At 44.0% G+C, this 20,688-nt stretch overlaps 1 protein-coding gene across 3 annotated transcripts in view; it reads right to left on the bottom strand.

Annotated features, from left to right (window-relative positions):
- pard3aa (par-3 family cell polarity regulator alpha, a) overlaps positions 1-20,688 on the bottom strand; it is a 281,463-nt gene that overhangs the window by 181,549 nt on the left and 79,226 nt on the right. For all 3 annotated transcript variants that reach the window (XM_037455958.2, XM_062559226.1, XM_037455956.2), the window contains exon 3: positions 15,073-15,247. In XM_037455958.2, the coding sequence (XP_037311855.2) occupies positions 15,073-15,247 (175 nt within the window). The remainder of the gene's footprint in view (positions 1-15,072; positions 15,248-20,688) is intronic.

Here is a 20,688-nt window from a genome sequence, read left to right on the forward strand (position 1 = left end):
CTCAGTAACGGCTGGTTCACATCCAGTTCAGGGCTGTAATGACGTTCGCATCAGGCAGGGGGGATAATTAACGTCCAGTATTATCCTACATGACAGGCTTAGAGATGACACACGCACATACAGAAAGGCCTCCAGTGAGATCCCTGGAGACACAGAGGAAGCAAGCGACACCAAGGCAGCCACTCTCTAGGTTTGTTGAAATGGCGGTGAAAACAACTGTTACCAACGCCAATCCAGCCCATCAAAACAGTAAGAGACTGGTTTACTGGGCAAACTGGTGTATTACATGAACTTTGATGTTTTTTTTAGTTATAATGTCATAACGTGATACTATATAGCCCGGATCATCAACTCCTACTAAATGTTTTATTCGTATAATTTAATACCATGCTTGTACGGTACCAATCATTCACGCCTGACACGTATATTACATTCAAATTCAGCAGATAAAGAGGGAGGCATGAACATTACCAAGAGCAGAATATAATCTTGTTTTAAGCAAAGTCCTCCACATATGAACATAAGATAAACAAAAGTGTGCTTTGTTCTGTTTAGAAGGTCACAATATAAAGAGATTCTCTCCAATGCGCCTTCACACTGAACAATTTTCCTCTACTTAATTTGTGATGGGATTATCTCGCCAGTCCGAAGGGCTTGGTTGGTCCCACGTTTAATAACCAGCGCCACCACTTCAGACCGAGCCAGCCATCGATCCAGGCAGGAGAGGGAGCGAGGCCTTTGGGGTACGAGGAGGCGGGGGTCGGGCGTCTGGCTAATAAAACGGGGTCCTAATCCAGCCCCTGTAGTGAGGGATTATGGTCTGGTTGCGGGGTCATAGAGATGTACACGCACACACACACACACACCACAATTCACCACTGGGAGAGGTCAGAGTCTCCAGAGGCTATTACCTCGTATTGCTTTGTCCTTTATTTATCTTTCACTCTCACCTTGTTTAGGGGAGAAATATATTAGCTTGAATGAATCCCCTGGATAAAAGCACAGCTATATATACACACAGAGCTAAAGTCAATATTAAAGTCATTTAGATTGAAGAACCTGTACTCAACTGGACTCTGGACCCTACAAAAAAATCACATACAGCTACGGATGTTTAATAGTTTTATGGAGGACCTATGAGAATATTTCACATTTGTGAAGCAGGTGGGGACAGTTTAAGAAATAACAAAATAGTCTTTTAACGTCACACACATTAGTGTGAAATTAGGCCGCTGCAAGTGTCTGCTATAAAGCACCTGAGAAGCAGTTTGGCCACAGTGTCTCGCTCAAAGAAACTTTGACATACGGAAAGGAGATGCTATTACAGTACCCTAACATTACTTTTTCCCCTGTTTATTCTGCCTTTTTTTTCCTTTAACTCTTTTGGCTAATCAGCTACATTGTAAACAAATACATAGGGAGGTGGACACAGAAATAAAACCACCATAGGATGTATTTATTTACACATTTAAATGACGGGATGAATTCAGACCTCACCCAAAGCCAGAAAGCATTTTAGTTATTTGCAAAAAAATAAGATGAAATAAAAAACCATTTGGATGTGTGTATAAATTCATCTACTGCCATGCCATGGAAGATCCTATTTTAGGTGTTCCATATGTTAAATTAACTGTGCTTCATGATGTTCTCTCTCTGTACATTTACTTAGAAACAACGAGGATGTGTGCTGGTCCGAGTTTGTGTCACTGTGAGATATAGCTGTCGATCATCCATTGTCCACTTCACTCTAAAGCTACAATGATAACCACTATATTATGACAAAAAGAACCGCCATCAGTTTTATGAAAATAAATTCACAAATTACTTACTTAACTTAAATACTACAATCGGTCATAAAACAACGGTGAGGTTGTTTCAGTGTTTTTTCCAGGTACTACAGGTATGACATGAAAAAAATTCCTCTGAACTTGTGTAAGTTGCTCGCCTGTGATGAGCCTACAGAGAAAACATTTCATCACCGTCATCTGAACTTTCCAAGAAGTCGCCGGGTGTTTACGCAAGTGATGAACTCTAAAAAAAACGTTACTACTAAAAAGTCTCCTTTCTACAGTCATCTCTCATAAACAACACCGAGCTGCAGTACGGTAAAACCCACCACACCCTTTTCCCCTCAAGTGGCTCTAATATAGCAGCCAAATCAACTTCCAACATTGTGGTGAAAGAGAGATGGGGGTCAGCTCTAATGTATTAGCTGTGGAAGTTTCCAATCACTGAGATGGCATAAAGTCAAGGGACAGGATGCTTTACTGTACCTGGAGAGGAAGGAGTGGCCCTTCCTTCTGACTCACTGCCAACTCAAGGTGATGGAGCTAATAACGCAGCATACTGATAAAGGTTACAGAGAGGACATGTCCGGACTGGACTGTGTGTGCGTGTTTGCTCTCTCCTTTCTATGTTTAGGGAGACCAAATTATTATAGAATTAGCATATATCATTATTGTAATTTTATTAATTACTATTATAACACCAATATATTACTGAGCAAAAAAAGAAAGATGTATTCTGCCACATGCCAATTATTATATTGATAATAATTATATTATTATCATTCATTTTTAAACAAAAATAGTATTGATGTATTGAGAGGTATATGAGAGTTTAGCTAACACTATTTTTTTAAATGGAACTGGCTTCGGGTTTGTCGACTTGACTTTGCATGTAAGCAAGAATTTATGGATTTCTTGGTATTTTATTAGTTGCTTCAATTAGTGTCCAGTGAAAACTTTAATGGATTCAAGGCTGTATTATAAAATCATCAGCGTATTTTTTGTGCTGACATTCAACAATCACACGAGGAGCTCTCTGCTGGAGAAGTGTATCCTCCATGATGAAAAATGCAGTCTTTCCGTGACTGGAACACCATTTGCTCCAGTATCACTGATCCCAAAGATGCCTGCTGTTGCTTCAGTAATCTCTACGGTTTGAGATATTTTTGATCACAAATTTGCAGCGGGCGTTTGTAACTGTCGAATAGAAAAGCTACTGCACAAACTCTTTGGGGTGTGGCTTCAAAGGCAACACACATTGGACCTTGACACAAAAAGCGGTGAAACGTCCTTGGTGTTTTCTATGTGACTCTGTGTGGTTTTAGCCTTTAATCAGAATATGAACGGTGGGCTCAGGAAAAGAAAGGAACACTCATACATGATGGAGTATAACCTCTGCAGTAAACGTCATAGATGCTATAAAATCTCCGCCGAAGGTATTTTCCTTCAGAATGAGAGGTGGTGGGATAAATAAAGCAGGTTGCATTTCAATACAAAGTTGGCATATAGGCAACATCATCTGAGCAGGGTTGAAGCCTGTCTGGTGGGTGAACTGGGTATTTTCCTCTTGAGGCACTCTGGCCCCGGCGTACGCTGAGTCCATCCTTTCACAGCGAACTGATTTAAATATAAATGCAAGCAACCGTGGCTTCAGAAAATGTCTTTTTTTTCTGGGCTACTTTGAATACCTCAAGCCTGGGCCAGTTCAATGTCTGAATAAATTATGGCACAGAGCCATTTTAACTCTCTTCCCCAACCGCTGACTACATATTGATGTCCCCTGTGTGTGGCGAAGGGGATTTTCACTGAATACACCCTGACCTGAATCATCCACAAGGGAACGAAAAAAATACATTTTTGGGCAGTGAGACAGTTGTGCCATGGTGGGAACCATGGCTGTGCAGAAGCAGATGAAAAATGTAGAGAGCTTAAAAAGGACGCTGGTCAACCCAAGGCCAGACAGGGTCGAGAGCACCACTTCGACTGCTTCTGTGGAGCGTTTAGCAAACTCTAATCTGATATAGCCTCAGAGATTGAGAGCAGGCCAACTTTGAATAAACATCAACTGTTGACCTTTACCAAGAGCAAAAGAGGAAATCCAATAGATGGATGGATGGAAAAGCACTTTAAAGCAAAGGGGCAGTAATGCAAACAAAAACTTGACATGGCTTTAGAGTTAAGAGCACAACAATCTATACACACGTGTGTGTGTTTGTGTGCGTCTTTTTCTGGATATTTTTTAAATGGAAGTGTGTGTGTGTTTGTGTGTGTGCAAAAATGTGAATGTCAGTCTTCACCTGTGCATCCATTCAAATGTTTTTTATCAGGTTTATTGTTGCTTTTCTGACTGAAACAGTAACAGGCAGCGCTACACTCACAAAAGAACATCCCAACAAGCCTGGTCTTTGTTCTCTTTGCTGTTAACAGGTTCTAAAGGTGACATTCTTCACACAGCAGCCTCCTTTTGCAGACGGCCCTAAAATATCACTTGACTGGCACCGTAGTTTGTGATGGAAAGCCTCTCCACTTCTTTGGATGGTTAATTGAAGTTATACATCGTTGCGCCTCTTTCGGGATCTTCTCTTTGGAATGAGTGATTTGAGACCAAGCCAAACTCTTAAATCTTGTTCAGCCATGTTCCGCTGACGGTGATGTGGTCCAATCTATACCATCATTTTTGAAAACGTCAAACGATATCCCCCATTCATGCGTCATAATGTTAGCTAGGATTATTTGACCACTGAATAGCAATCTGAACAAGCTCTACTCATTTTGGAATCAGTGACTAACCTGTCAATCACACATAATAATGAGAGCTGTATTCACACAGGGCTGCTGAGACAACTGTCTTGTTTTCACTTTAAGCAGGAAATACAGGGAGACTTTGTCTCTTCTCCTGACAGAAAGACAATATAGACTATTTACAGGAGAGTAAAAGGAGAGGATGTCAGACTCCCTAATGTCCACAGTGATGAGGCCTCCAGCAGCAGACACTAGACATTTCAACAACATAAATGTGTATGAGTGTATGAGTGTATGAGTGTATGTGTATGTGTGTGTTAGTGTGTGTGTGTGTGTGTGTGTGTGTGTGTGTACATGAGCAGCTGACAGACTGTTACCCCAGACAATGCAGATCTCTGAGAGGAGGGGAGCAGTGGAATTTACTCCCTAAATCCAACCTGACTCATCTAGGTCGAGCCTCTACTCACGCTGAAACCCTAGAGAGCAGCGCAGCCAGTGTGTTTATGTGTTTGCATGCGCGTACATACAGTATGAATGAGTGCAAACACATGCATGTGAGAGGCTCCATGCTTCTTAAGTCTCTAATTTCTCCGGCCTGTTGAACGATTATAGACATCCGGTAGTAAACCAGCTCTGGAAAGTGGTGGCAATGCAGAGGTGTCTTAAACAACATTATAATACGGGTTGATGAAACCCAGCATTCTGATTGGTTGAGAGTGAGTGACAAGGGGTGCATAATGAGTGCTAATGTACAGTACCTGTTTACATTGACCTGAGCGTTCCATATCCATGCGCACTCAGAGTATAGGTTATATATTGCGGGACCGTTAGGACATTTCAGTTTTTAGCTCGGTGGCCATCGGTAAAAAACGACCGGAAACACCATAAATAATCAGTTTCGGGCAATGCAAGCTTTCGCAAACCGGAAAACTAAGGTGGCCGTCATGAGCGATGTGAATGAATGAGATGGTGTGAGATCTCGCAAGGAGACCCAATGCTGTTTACATGCACACTAAGATTTGTCTGCACCCCCCACCCCCTTACACCCCCCCCCTCCCTAACCTGACTGAGAGCAGAACCATCCACATCCACACCCAGCCCCTCAGGGAGTTGCTAATCAGCAAACCAAACCACCCTCAGCGGGGCCCAGAAGCAGGTCCCCAGCACCACCTTTTGTGTAAACACCATTTTGTGTGTTTCTCCATTAAGGCCGGTCCGGAGGTACAGGCTCTTGGAGAAAAGGGGCCATAAATCTTACTTAGCCTGATATTTGGCCAAGTTGCTCATGATTAAAAACAACACTCTAAAAATGTCATGAGCCAGCCGGGTGGGAGGGAAGCTGGAGGCATGGCCAAGGAGACCGGATAAGTTTGGACTTCTACAGTAAATATGAAAACACTGACCCTGGTGAGATAAATTAAGATTCCTCGCAAACCAACTTCAACATGTTTCACATCAGTAGCTATGCAACCAAATTCTTTTATTAGTTTGGTATTGGCCTTGTGTGCTTGCTTGCCATTGTTACAGAATTGAGTCCAAAGCATGCATTAAAAGAGCTCTCCATAGAATTAGCATTGCATCCCACACCCCTACAAACGCATATCTCCCGTCTTATTTTACATAGGATATACATATCAACGCAGAAGAACCGGAGACTTTATTGAGTCAACAGTTTATTCTTCCCATGATGCAATTGGACCACTGACAATTTGTATAGGATAATTGCATTTTGTATGTTAGTAGCCCGCTAATGATGTCCTTTCCAGTCCTAACAAACAATGACGACCAATTAAGTAGAAATGAGAAAACATGCTCTCAAGCAGTAAGCTAATGCAATCACATTTATTACAAGGCGTAATTTATAGCACGTTAACAGCATTTATGATAATTTAATTAATTCAGAGACATTGCTACAACAGTGATACAGAGAGAAGAACATTCCTAAAGTCCTCACTGTCATGAAATCCTGACAGATTTAATCGTCGCAGTCGATGTGTGGAAAATGGAGGCTGATGGGTCAGTGAATGGATTTTAGTTTTTGTCAGGTCAGACGGCCTCTGACGCATGGAACTCATCCACACGGCAGACTCCGGACAGCACGAACACAAAATCCATATCGCAAACATTTCAGCCCTGGTAATAACTTCCTGCCCCCACTCTGAACAAAACATCCTCTGTCTAGCGAAGAGGGACAAAAGCAAACGTCCGCCAGACTCCACAGCTCTCGTGGGCTCCGGTGTTGGGGCCCCGCGCCGTTCAATGGACCGAGACGTCTCTGGTTAGAAGACGGCTGCTGGGAGCCGCCGCTAATCAAGAAACCGCTCGCACACTCAAATGCACTTCTGCTCAGATACAGGATGCGCACAACTACCGCACGCATGAGGTCAGAGTGATTTACATGCAACGAGTCAAAGCATAACACAGAGCAGAGAGGCAAGGCCAAGAAACTGAAGAAAAATAACGTAGACGCCTCGCGCTGCTCGGCACTGTGGGGAGAACTTTTTGTGATTCAGTTTTTGCAATCCAGGAGTCGAGGAAACAGATGGAATTGTGTGGTATGGATCCCTTTGGTCTGTCACACGGTGTTATGAAAGCGCATGAAGTTAAATTGAGATTCAACCCAGAGGATGATGAGACGGAAGCAGGAGTTTCCAAAACCCCCCTTTTCATCAATACACCCTTGGAAGGAGCAAGGCAGTAATTGGAGAACAGGGTGGCGCAGTTAGTAGCTAGGCTCTACTCTGGTCTCAGTGATAATTGTCGTAGCTCGGATTGGGATAAAGTGTTGGTTTAATTTATGACTGTGAAAGAAATCATTGCAACAAGTTGAGTGATTGCAACGGAAACAGATTGCTTCACTCATCAGAACAGGAAAGGGGTGAAGCATCCGTCGCTGCGACTTATTTTGCAGTTGTGGATGGAAGCGGTAGAACGTGTCAGCTGAGGTCCAATTGCTCTTAGCTAGTAGAGCAACTTGACCCCACAGTGAGGGGTGTGGGATGATGAAATGTCAGAGTAACTTTTCAGAAATTGCAGCGGCACTTGAAGTACTGAGGCTGTGAGCAGGTGCTAACATCTTTTGCTGGTTTCTCCGTTTGCAGTTGTCTGGTCAGACACACACATGTCCATTGAAAAAAGAATACACTTATAAAGTGAAAATATAAGCTCGCTCAAATTGTTCTGTCACCCTAAGAGGGATGTTTACTTAAAGGAAAATAGATGGAGGAACAATTATCAACCCTGTCTCCTAGAAGCTCTGTTTACACACTACTGCTCTACCAATTACATTGGGGTGGTAAACTTAATTGCTGTTAAGATTATGTTCACAGCGGGCAATGCTTTTTTCGGAGTGAATGAAGTTTGTGCTGCACCAAAGTCAGGGAGGTGAGTGAAACACTTTGGTTAAGATTAGAGAAAAATAGTGATACTGTAGGTGTCTCAGGCCCCTTTGGACAGGATCTACCCATCACCCTTTACCAAGTTTGGCCATTTATTAAACAAGTGAATACTGTGTTATAATGTATTCCAGTTTAGTAGGAAAACACATTAAATATATTGTCAGTGAAGGTTTAATTATACGTTCAGAGTTTTGGATACGTTAATTAGACACATTTCCGAGTTGTGCTAATAGAAAACGTAATCCAAGCAGCAATTATGTTTCCTCATTAATGTATTTTGAAAATTGGTTATAAAAAAAACCCTGCAAGGAAGTCTACAAGAGATGAAGCCATTTGACAAACCTCCGTCCCACAGTTTATATTCTAACAAAGTTACATCATAAATCTAAACACATAATAAATAATAAATAAATCATACCTCTTACAGTGTAGGACTGCAGAAAGGTGGAGGAATAGATGGATATCAGTTTCAAGGTACAAAACAACAGGAAGGGAAGAATTAAAGTAAAATGGTGCAACAGGTGGCTGAATCACTGACTATTCAGTGTGGTGTTAGCTTGCTCAACCCAGTTCACTTTGCACAAAAGGAGTTTGGGGTCTGCTGATTTACAGTGAAAAGCACAAGGGAGACCCCACAAGTCAGATATGTGTGGCTTTGATCTCTGCTACGTGTCCAAATTCCACATGACAAAGACGATTTGGGCCGGCAGTCTTCATGAAGCAGCGATGTAATTCAAGCCTTCTTGTCCTGCATCTGCTCTGCCAGAGTAAGAAACTAGAAACTAAACCAGCTCCATGGTGTCTTCCTTTAGCACAGTGCTGAGATTAAACATGAAAGGATGCCTCCCTTATGATCATAGAGCATGTGATTCTGCTGCCACCAAAAGTGCTTTGTCACGAATCACTAGTCACGTATGTATAGTTTTAATCTGTGCATAAATAAGGGCAGCGGAGCTTCGGCCCATTGAACCAACATGCAGCTCCTAAACATTTGCTTGGGTAGAATGGAGGAAGTCCGCCGAGTGGTCATTGCACAATGTCAAATTAATTTGCTTCTTAATGTCCAAACGGCTGAGAAAGACCATTCCCTGAGAAGAAACAATAAATCAAGCAAGTACACAAAAATGTTTTGCTTTGATCAAAGCGTTGATTGTGAGCCAAAGTAAGTAAGAATGATCATGATTGCGGGAAATTGGGAATGTGCTGCTGGAGTGTTCTGGGATTTCCACAGGGCTCCGGGGCTGTATTGTATCTTTTGGATCTGATGAAAAACAGGAAGGAGGAGAGCCGGGGCTCGTAAGACACTCTGTAGCTGTAGCTGTGGCCAGAAGGATGCATTTCTCTCTCTCATTAACAAGCCACAGGACCAGTTTCTCCTGTTTCAATAATTTCCTTAAAGGAAATGTTTTTTTGTCGATGTAGTGATTAGTTGCTGACACGTCCCCATGTTGCTTACATGGACGTATTTGCGTGTGCATATGCATGTCAGCCTCCATTAGGTGTGTGTGAACACAAGTGTTTCCAGCCGCATGTGGCTGCCAGCATGTGCCCGCACACGCCTCAGAGGGCTTGCCTCACATGTGCTTTGAAGCAGACAAACTTCACAGGTGACCTCCCTGTGGAAGACAATGAAGCAGATGGGTGCAGGAGCGAGAGAGGGTGGAGGCCTCGTACAAAGGGACTAATGAAGAGGGTGGAGGAGGCTTGTTTGCAGGTCCACTGGGATGAAGAGCCCGGACACAAAGAGATGCTAAACACATCCAGCCCTTTGAGGACTTATTGTGCTGAGACCAGGAGGCATTGCCCTTGGCCAATTTGACCCTCTGTGGACGTGTCATTCACAATTTACACAAACCGCAGAGTTCCTTCCAGCCAATGAGAACTACCGAAGGCGACATTCATCGAAAACGATTTCTGCTTTATTATTGTTGTGCATTGATAGTTCAAAAATCTGATCTGTATATCTACTTCTTTTCTCAAATATACATTAAAAAGTGGGTAATGAATCAAATTACACTGGAATATAGTACTTATAAATGTCTCACTGATGTGGTCTTAAATAAAGCCCAAACTATCTGTGTTTGAATTTATGATTTTCATAATGAATTCATGACACATAATATAGGAACTACTGAAGCAAAATGAATGGTTTGTTTTTTAAGTAAAATCACTTCAGCTAAACTGGCTCTGATTACAAGTTATGTGAGTAAAAGCCTGCCTGAAACTACAAGTAGGTTTATTTTGGTTGCTCTCTTCGCTCAGATGAAAGGGAAACTAACAAAAGCAAGCAGATGAATTTGGAAGCGGAAAGGGAAGAGAAATATGAGACCAATGTATTAATTAAGGTAAATAATTATGTGTCTGTTGAAACTAAGAAGCACCTTTGGTAGGGAGGAATGTGCAACTCTCAGACTAAGAAACAGACAAAGTAGAGTATCAATCGTTCATGAATGACACATGGGACCACCAATGAAGACAGCAATCTCTGATGTGGTCATCGAATGATTGTTCTCAATTTTGTCACTTAGCAACAAAAATGCTTTGTGATATTTTCTGTGTTCACAAAGTGAGAAAGAGATTCCACAGTCATCTCCTCTCAAACAAAAGAACAAACAACAACAAGACGAGGCAAATGCTTACATGACTCCGTCAAATGCGATGGAACCTTTCCCCTCTCTGCAGCGTCTCAACCCCCAGCATTATCAATCAAAGCGGGACCATTGTGGACCGCATTAAAGTCCATGCTGTAAATATGTTAGCGTTTTTAAAGTGGATACACAAGCAGTGCATTAAGAGGTCTCTGAGAAAGTGGCCGAGGATGCCATTCGTCAAATGGCGACAGGCAGACACATCATTCTGCTAAAGGTCCTGCGGCTGAGCGGCCGAGATGACACAGGAGTCAGCGCAAACAAACTAGGCCTCCCTTCCCATGCCCCCTGTCACGGGGTTATGGCCAGCCACCACTTCATTTTATTTCTGCATGTCACAATGTGTAACTGCCTTCGTCTCCCAGCCGAGACCTCCCTGTCCCTGCGTGGCCTGCACAATTGATCTAAGCCCAGCTAAAGTAATGAAGCAGTCCACACACACACACAAACACACACCCAACTCCCCATGATTCAGCTGTCTAGCTATGGCTTTATTGGGATCCTGGCAGAAGTAATAATAGAAATAATGCTGGTAGCACATTCCCATTGGTGCTGAGTGGAGAGTTTTACCACTCCAAGCACTTCACACTTCATTACTGAACACCGTCTCCGCCATTTAACAGTACCAGCTGTTGCAATAATTAGCTATAACAAGCCCTAGATGCTAATATGATAGAATTAGTGTTTTTATGACTAATATTCCCAGTAACTGTGAACTGAACCCCCACTCATCTGCGGTTTAAAGACCCACCCTGGGCACTCCCGCTCTCTCTCTCCACAAGCGCGAGTATGATTAAAAGTTGACATAACTAATAGCCTCTCCACTAACTCGGGTAGAGGGAGGCAGTTCAACGTCTCACGAGGGCCGCTGGGTTGAAAAGTGCTTTCAGCTTTGCTAATGATGAGCTCGCTATCCCAACGTCCTCAGTGCCGAGTGCGTCCTCAACTGTGGAGCTACTGTGAGGGGTGTGACGCACACAGAAGAGCCCATGTATGAGCGGCCACTGTGAATCTTCTCTTCTATTTCCCTAAGACGGCTAAACATTGAGTCCTTGCAAAGACTATTGTAGATTTGTATTGGTCCATTGGAACAATAGTGCTTTTCTTTCATAGCCGTATAACACAGGGGGGAGCTTTTCAATTTTGTTGAATCAGAGCGCAATAAATCTTTTTGCTGGAAAACTCTGTCATGACGACGGATAGTGTCCCGGCTCTGCAGAGGTAGAAAGAGAAACATGGAGTCCTGATGAAAGGCTCTGTCATCACCTCTTCTTAAAGCCAAATATAAAATAGAGGGAAAAAAAGTTTTTAAGAGGAAATTTATGTTCATCAGTTGAGAAAGTAAGGTTTTTTTTTATTGGCAATTACAGAAAAACTGCTCACATTCATTCTTCTCTTTAGCAGGTGGAGGAGAAGGATGGAAGGGCTTCCCTGCTTAGTTGGTTGCTATGTATTCTGGAAGGGATTACCAACCATATCCTACAATGATTATGGACAATGGGAGGGTACTACAGCAGTAATGCGGTAACCTCTACTCAAAGATGCCAGAAACAAATTTAGCAGTATTTATTTGATAAACCGCTCCACTTGTTGCCAGTACAAACTATTATGTAGAAGTTCTGACATTGTCCAAGATTCTGGGAACTTTGCTGAGAGAAGAAGGCAAAAAGGGGACGGACAGAGCGGACGTGAGATGGGTTAGCCGTCAGATGGGGCCAATCAGTAGATGCACTCTGCCATCGCCATCAACGCCGTGATGCTGCTGATATCTAAACCACTGGATCGCACTGCATCAATTGCTCGCTGCTAAAGTGAAAGATTGAAGATGCAGTTCTGTACCAGGGAGAGTTAGGAGCAAGGGGGCAGATGAGAATGATATGTATTCGGAGCCTGCTATCAGAGAGAGCTGCATGGGGTTCCAAACCTAAACCTCGTACTTTATCTATAATTGACGATCACTGTCTTTGGAAGTCACCCAAACCCAATGGGAGAGTCCACGATGGGACGGGCAGTCCACTTCTTAAATATGAGATGATGTCAATAAGAAAGAGAAGGAAGAACGTACACTTCCGCTTCCGTACACTCATCTCAGACATTAGCTCCTGGGACAAGTTATGTCTTAAGTGAGCGACTTTGTGTTTTTTTGTGTCTACACTTCTGTTATATGTCGTCAGAATGTCACTGGGCCTATACTCTTCTATGGTGACTTTAATATGGCCTTGGCTGGCAGTGGGGAGCCTTCTCTGTGGAAGCACACTAAGCCAAATTGATTATATAAAGGCCCTCCTCATCAGAGGTGTCCCCCCCTTCCACTTTCCCCCCACAGGCAATCTCTCTAATAGTCTCCCAGCAACCCTGGCACCACAGAGCTTCAAGGACCGAGGGAGGTGAGATCAAGGACAATAGGGCCAGGTCAGTAGAGGAAGGGACCATTCATCACCACCTTGCTTTAGGTTTAGGGATAAAAGAGTGAACGGATTTGACTCAGCTGGAGTTGACATTTGTGAAAGTGGTCACTGTGTAACTGTCAAAAAGTTTTCTGTAGCTATTTTAGTTTAGGCCAATCATGAAAATATCTTTGCAATCACTGTGATCTTCTATTGAGTGTTTCTGAACCACTCCACATCAATGTCAGCGTAGTTTTAACCTCTGTCAATAGCACTTCAGCTGCTCCCATTTTTCTAATTGCATACCCTGGGCAACAACCTTTGAGCCTGTAAAAACACAGGAACAAACCCCCAACAGTGAAGTAACAATCACATTAAACGTAGTAATAGCTGAAGGTCACACACCAATCCTAGAGTCAACACACAAAAACATTTACCATTTAGCAGCCAACTAAGCAACAGCCAGTGTTGTTTAGTTAAGTTATTCATTTTTAAGTTAATTGTCTATGATATTTGAGCAACAAAGACTAGAACAATCAAATTCAAAGTTACTTGCGGCATCCAGGTGCAGTGTTAATTTCAAGTTTTACAAATGTACTCTTCTGAAAAATTTGAATTAAGTGGTGAGTAGAGGCAGATATAATTACGGGAAAATGACATTCATTATTGTAATTTACATCTCATCTCCAATCCAATTATTAGCAGTTTGACCTGCACGGCAGATGTGAGCATGGAAATCTAAAACGGGCTCCCTAGACAGAAGCAAGGGAGGGGTGGAGGACAGAAAGTAAGCGAGATGCAGAGTTTGGGACTTTGGGAGTTGTAGGAGTGGAAAGAACAATCAATATGGCTCTAAAAGATGATGATTTTAAGTACCCATAATTCTCTGCCTCAGAGCACAGCTGCAACATTTTGATGTCTGACATGCAATATTGCTGCCACTAATTTGCTCATCTGCATCTCTGCGGGGACCATCTGTCTGTCTTGTTTGTCTGGGTGAATATGCATTGCCAGTAAGTCTGTCTGTCGGTCCGGCTGTCTCTCAATCTCTTAAACTTGTTGTTCACATCTTATGGTACTTCTGCAGTAGAGTGGTACTCGGAATTTGCAAGTGGGAAAATATCAATGAGGATTACAATATATATATATATATATATATATCTGGAGAACAAACTTATCCTGTAAAGTCCATCAGGCAGGAGTAAAGTGTGTGTGAGCTCATGCCTGTGTGTGTGATGGTTGGTGACCTGGTTTCAATGTCTTGGATGTGTCTTTTGATGTTTAAGACAGCTCTGCATCAGCTCAAAGGTTCCACTCCACGGGAGGTGGATGTGTGGACGCGAGCCGCATCTGAGTGGTTCTGTGGCTGTGTGTGCTGTGTGTGGGTGAGCCCATGGCGACATTGATCTGGCATGTGTGCTCTTGCTGATGCATGACTGGTTTTCCAGCTCTCTCAACTGCTTCAGGTGTCTGGGTTTCTACCTGTCGGCTTTCCTCCGCCGTACCCTCGACTCCACCGGGTGCACCAGACGCACCATGCCACACACACACTCTGGGCAGTTTGGTCGTCGAGCACACTTAATTGCACTTAATTGTACTTTTCCGTAATGCACATTATGGTGACCCGTGATCTTTGTCTCTTTTATCCCTCATTATGACCGTCTGCGAGATTCAAAACAATAACAAAACTTTATCTAAGCTTGGTCAAACTTTCCGCTGCAATGTACTTTTCTGATTTTCATACCGTTAACATAAACAAGTACGTGCGTCATCTTTTTGTTTAAGCTTTGAGGTGTCAGCTTTCATCTCCATATCTTTTAAGCTTCACATTTTGAATTCCTGCTGGTGGCACAGATTCCCTGCTCATTCTCAGCAAAAAAAAACTCAGGACTTTCTGCTGTCATATTTCTTTTTGCATTTTATAAAGTTGCTTTTTGCTTGGGGGTAGAAACATGCACTTTTACCTGAAGTAAGTTACTAGTTTTTTCTTACTTTTTTGCTGAAATCATTGAAACGAGTACCTCATGAAAAATGATGTCTACCATTAACTTACTAATACAACTTTCTTTTTAGGCCACAGTGCTGAAGTGAGTGTTTTAATTGGACTCACTGGATCGCAGAGCGGACGGGGTGACCACGATCTCACTGTTGGGCTGGCGCGGCTGAGAGGCCGATGGTGAACTCATTTCAGTGGGGAAGGGTTCTGGACTCTGCGTACCGGTGGAGCTCGCACTGGTACCGTCGCCCCCATTGTGAGGATCCTGCTCTTCATATACTGCTACCAGCTGGAGAGAGAAGGGGGGGGGGGGGGGTGTTGTTAGTGTTTGTTTCGGGGGATAAGCAGAGACAGAAATATCACAAGTATCAAGGTAAGCAGTACATATGGATGGATGTGTCAGGTATTTGTCCATACATCAATGGGTGCACCTTCAGGTAATCTCTCCCTCTATCTCTTTCTCTCTCTACAGTGTAATCTATCAACATCTGCAGCCGTGCAGAGTGGGGTGTTTTGGGTTGCCAGGTTTGTCTCCCACAGTGAGCAGCTGCTCCATTCCCACAAAGGTGATACATTGCCATGTTTCCGCCACAAAGAGAAGCATACAGCATACTGTAATAATGAGATTCTGACACACATACGCATGACCCAGCACTGCAGCCAATTTAGCCACCTACCAAGTGAGAAAAGGAGAGGCCTTGATGATGATGTGAGCAAATACTACAGTGTTTCCTCTTTTTCATCAGAATGAGGAAAATGAGGTTGGCCAACGCTAAGTGACATGAGTCAAGGCTTATTGTTAAAACATGCAGAGAGAGGGAGAGAGTGAGCAAACGTTATAATGGGGGACAGAATGACCTTTGACGTCCAAAACCAAACATTTTTATCCTTGAGACCTGGTGGACGATCGTGCCCAATATGAAGAGATCCGCTCAAGGTGTTGCTGAGACCTGACATACATCGTAATGATGGATCATGTGATGGACGTGAGCTCATAGTGACCTCAACCTTGGACTCTCCAAAATCTAACTTAAGTTAATCCTGGAGTCCAACCATAGACGTTATGCCAAGTGACCACACAACCTTTTACCAAACTTCTCCCGAATAGCCTTGCCTCTTATTCAATCCAGACGGCGGCGTGTTTGCGTCTTAAGTTATGTCTGTCTGCGACTATGCCCATGTGGTTTGCCGCCGCCGTAACTCACGTTGGCTCCGCACATTTAAAGCAGACTGCAGTTCGTTTCCTTCAAAGGTTTCCTCGCATCTCAATGCCGCCTCTGAGGAGGGCTTTGTCACCGAAGGCTGTGCCCGTTCCACTCTAAACGCGATCCGATCCGATCTTAAAAATACATTATTCAGGTTGTATGGGCTCTGTTGTAAAATGTGCTCAGTGCATCAAAGTGGCAATCAGAGAGGATGGAGATCAGCACTAGAAAGTAACAAGGCCTTGATATTAGAAATCAGGCTGTGTGAGGAGGTAATTTGCTGAGGGTTTCCTTAATGGCAAATGTGTAAGTCGCTCTGTTGAGGCATGAAAGAAATCTTTGCTTTGTGCCACGTTGTCATTTGTTATACTTTGATATATGGCGTCGGAACAAGATGTTCAAAACAATTTCCGGAAGAGGACAATTTTCGATGTTTGAAAGACGTCATGTTTTGGACGATAACAGTGAAAGGACTCACGCTGGAGCGCAGGGTCGTCCTTGGAGGCGTTTGCGGCGCCCGACTGCACGCACGAGCCAATGAGTCATCAGCAACAAAGCAATCAGGCCTCCCATTCATGTTGCTGGGAGTTTACTTTCACAACTTGACAAGCCCTCTGCCTGCCAGCTGCCCATTTAGAGAAGTGGTAAAAACTGTTGTTGGTGTCGCGGCAAAGCGTGATTCATTTTTAAATGAGTTCCAAATCCTTCTAATTAGGGTCCACTTTGCTCTGCCTTGCATCCTTTTACCAGACACTCCAGAGTACTCTGTGGGTATCTGACGTGTGCAGCTAAACTCATCCACACACCCTCCATTTCATCATCAAATGGATCTGCATTCATCCATCATACAATATTTATGGGGTGTCGAAAGTGCTCGTCCGTCCCTTAAACCCAGCGGGACACGGAAAGTTCCCACTGCACTGAAAGCTGTGTCCTCCTTTCCGGGCGGTACAGCTGTCTTTTGGGCCTTTTTGCCTCTTTGCTCCGTCTGTTCTTGATCTGGTCACCTGAGATTTTCATGACAGGGAGATTCAGTTAATCCCCAGTGAACGCTTTTAATAAAATTGTACAGTGCAGTTTAATTTCAATGTAAACTGTAGTGGTCTGATCAGTGAGAAGCAGGCAGTGGGGACAGCTATGTCTTGATCCATTGATGCATATCACATTAGTAGTATTCAACCACTGTTATAATTTACTACCCAAATAAAAAAAAAAAGTGCGTCCCATCTACTAGGTCCAGCTAAATATGCACTTCCTGGAGCGGCCAGCATCGCTGGTAGCTTAGTGGTTTGCATAGAAAAAAAAGAGATGGAAGAGCGAGTTGGACAGCACAGTAATGACAATTGTGTATCTTTGAGAGAGTATGGGCTCCGTGAGGCCTCTCTCCCTCTGTGCCGGGGATGATGGAGCACTCTTGGCCGGGAGGAATACTGATGCAATTGTTGCAGTTGACGGGACCGAGCTCAAGCTAAAAACCTTCACACAAACGCTTTCCCTTCCGTCTGGGAATTGGTCACAGCCACGGTGTTTTTAAGAAGATTCCATGTTTTTCTTCTCTAACACCACCCCTCCCCACACAGCAGAATTGTACGGGGTGGGTAATCGCATGGCTAATTGTCAAGTGGCCTGGCACCTGAGGAGTCCGAGAGGACGAAAGAGAAGAGAGTGAAAGACAATAACAAGACGCCACACCTGTAGATAAAACACACAGTTGCATCAAAACCAAAAGGTTGAAAAAAGGAGCAACGAGAGAAGGAAAGCACATGACAGGATGTTGTTTGAAGAAATGTTCCACTTTTCAATCTCAGGATAAACTCTGGAGCGATTTGAAAAACCTATTTCGCTCCTACCTGCTTCAGTTGAGAGAAGCGAGGGGAAATGGCAGAGTCTCATTTCATGGGTCTCTCTTTCTCTCTCTCTCTCTCTCTCTCTCTAGCAGGGAGTTACATCCCGGCTGCCTTAAGACCCCCGGAGCAAGGCTGACACTCATCCACTCTCAGCCGGTTCCACTGACTGTCACAGCAGCTGCCAATCAACCACTATCTACCTGGAAGCCTGAGGGGCTGCCAGAAAGAGGCAAGGGCACAGGATGGAGAGGCAGTCTGATGAAGGGGTGAGACGAGGCAAGGCGGAGGAGAGGAGAAAAGCAAAAGGAAGATAGAGAGAGAGTCAGATGAGGCCGGGCATGCTCTACAGCCTAAGTAAGGGCGGTATTTGGGTTTTTAGCATTTCCATATCTGAAACGGAGCGAGAGGGAGACGGGGGAAACAGAATCTCAGGGATGCCTTTCAAGTTGGCCTCTTTTGATCTCTCTCGGCTTTTGGCAGTCATGTTGGTGTAGAAGAAGGAGAGAAGGAGACGAAGCAGCTGAGGAGGGGATGAGGAGTTGTTTTGACAACCTCCCTCCATCTCTTTTCTCCCCTTAAACCTCCACCCTTCACCCCTCCAGAACCTCTCATCTGCCAGGCAGCCGGGGCATTAGGATTGGCAGCAGTAGAAAACAGGTGTCCCCCGGCGTGCAGGGAGCCTCTGCTCCAAGCCACGAGACAACAGAGGCTATTAGCAGTCATGGGGCAGCGCTGGCAGTGCCACCGGAGACATGTAATACCTGCCCCACGATGCTCCGCCGCTAATCCGTTTCTGCCGAGACAGCTTTTTCACAGCCGAGTGGAAGGGACGGCCGACACGTGTCAACCATGCGGGAGACCTGTCCGCTCAATCCACACGTTCAGTTAAAGGGCGCATACTGCAGTGAGTTATCAGTGCTGCACAGAGAGTCACCCCTTGGAGACAAGATGCATGTGTATTCATTGGTCTGTCGTGTCCCTTCTAATCCTAGGGCTAAAATACAGTGTGTTACTAATAAACCGGGATTTCAACATAAATAGAGATTAGGCTGACTCTATGATGGTGGGTTTCCTCACGCTGTCCCACTCTTCTGTTTGTGTGTGAGGAGTTTAAACAAGGCTCTGTGGAAATGTCTCTTGCATCTGTTCTTGATAAAAGGATGAAGGATTGACTCCTTAGTCAGTGTATTAATTGGCATAATGAATAAGTTATGTTCAGTTATAAGGTAACATTCACATGTATACTGTCTAAACGAGAAAAAACAAACACAACTCTCACACACACACACAAATCGTCCAGGGTCCCCTTTGCTTTCACTTATGTATCATCATTTTATTGCAAGGGCACCAGGGGCGCAAAGTTATTACAGGAACAGTAGTGGTAGAAACTGTGAGAGCCACTTCTTCAGAAACTCCCAGGAACTCTTAACTTGGATGAGGAATAGCCATCCATGGCTATTCCTCATCCACACACCACTTATCTATCCATCCACCTGTTCGTCCCCGCCAAGATGCGCCATCAATCAGTCACGGGTCCTCCGGGCATCCATCAAAGAGCCGGTTTCTGATCATCTTTTGGTATGCAAACGGCTCCATTGCAGTCCTGATATGATCCATCCTTCAAAGCAGTGACAGTGTTTTCATTTCCCTCTCCTAGATTGTGACCTTTACCTGTAACTTTTTCATGACCCTCTGCAACATCCCGATGGAGAGACCTTAGTCCTCAGAGTCATCGCAGTTTTTAAATATTTCATCTGTTCCTTTCGTCCTCTATTTCTCAGACGAGCCGAGTCGAGCGAGCCAACAAAGTGCTAAGTCCTGTTATCTTTCCTGCTCATTAACACTATTGAATATTCTAAGAATAGTTCTTTGGCCCCCCCACCGCCCTGCAACGTCTTGGAATCGTATGCATATTTCAGTTTGCTGTCACAAAAGGTTGATGAGAGGGGAGAGCGCCCCAAAGCCTTGCTGAGGCGACACCTGAAATGATGACACATGCCGCAAAGCAAATGTAACGCGCAAAGACACACGTAACACGTCCTCCCGTTCAGAGCAGTGACGATGTGCGAGGGAGTACAGAGGGAACGCAAGGCGCGGGGGTGGAGGGCTTTATATGCCCGAATAAGAAAAGAAGAAGAGACCAGCTTGTTGAGAATAAGAATGGGCGAAGAGTCAGTGAGAAAATAGAGCAAGCTAAGTTTTAAAAGATTATAGACTCATTCCGTTCGAATCCACTCTGCCTAGTTCTGGTCCCTGCCTTTGAAGTTCTCCTCTGGTGTTGGGAGAAATAAATTCACACATATTAGGGCGCCCCATGTGTGAGCTACCTATGTGGTGCTGACAGAAGGGGAAAATTCCTACTACGCCCCCGTCGTGTTCTGCTGTGGATATTAATACCTTACAACCCGTGGTCATGTGTACAATGCGGCGCTATTCAGCCTTGGGAAATAAATAAACTTGTCTTCTCCTTCTTTTAGGGCACACAAAAGACCTTCACTGTCTGCTACTTAAGAGAGCGAGAGTGAGAGGAGGGAAAATGATGACATATTCATAAAAGCAATTAGGGTGGGTGTCCATATGAAAGCAAGAAACGTGATGAGCATCTTATGACCTGGAGGGGCTGAATTACCATCAATCACCTGACACTAATTAACACCAAGCAGACACATTAAATAATG

This window comes from Pungitius pungitius, chromosome 19 (genome assembly GCF_949316345.1).
Source record: "Pungitius pungitius chromosome 19, fPunPun2.1, whole genome shotgun sequence".
Taxonomy (NCBI): Eukaryota; Metazoa; Chordata; class Actinopteri; order Perciformes; family Gasterosteidae; genus Pungitius; species Pungitius pungitius.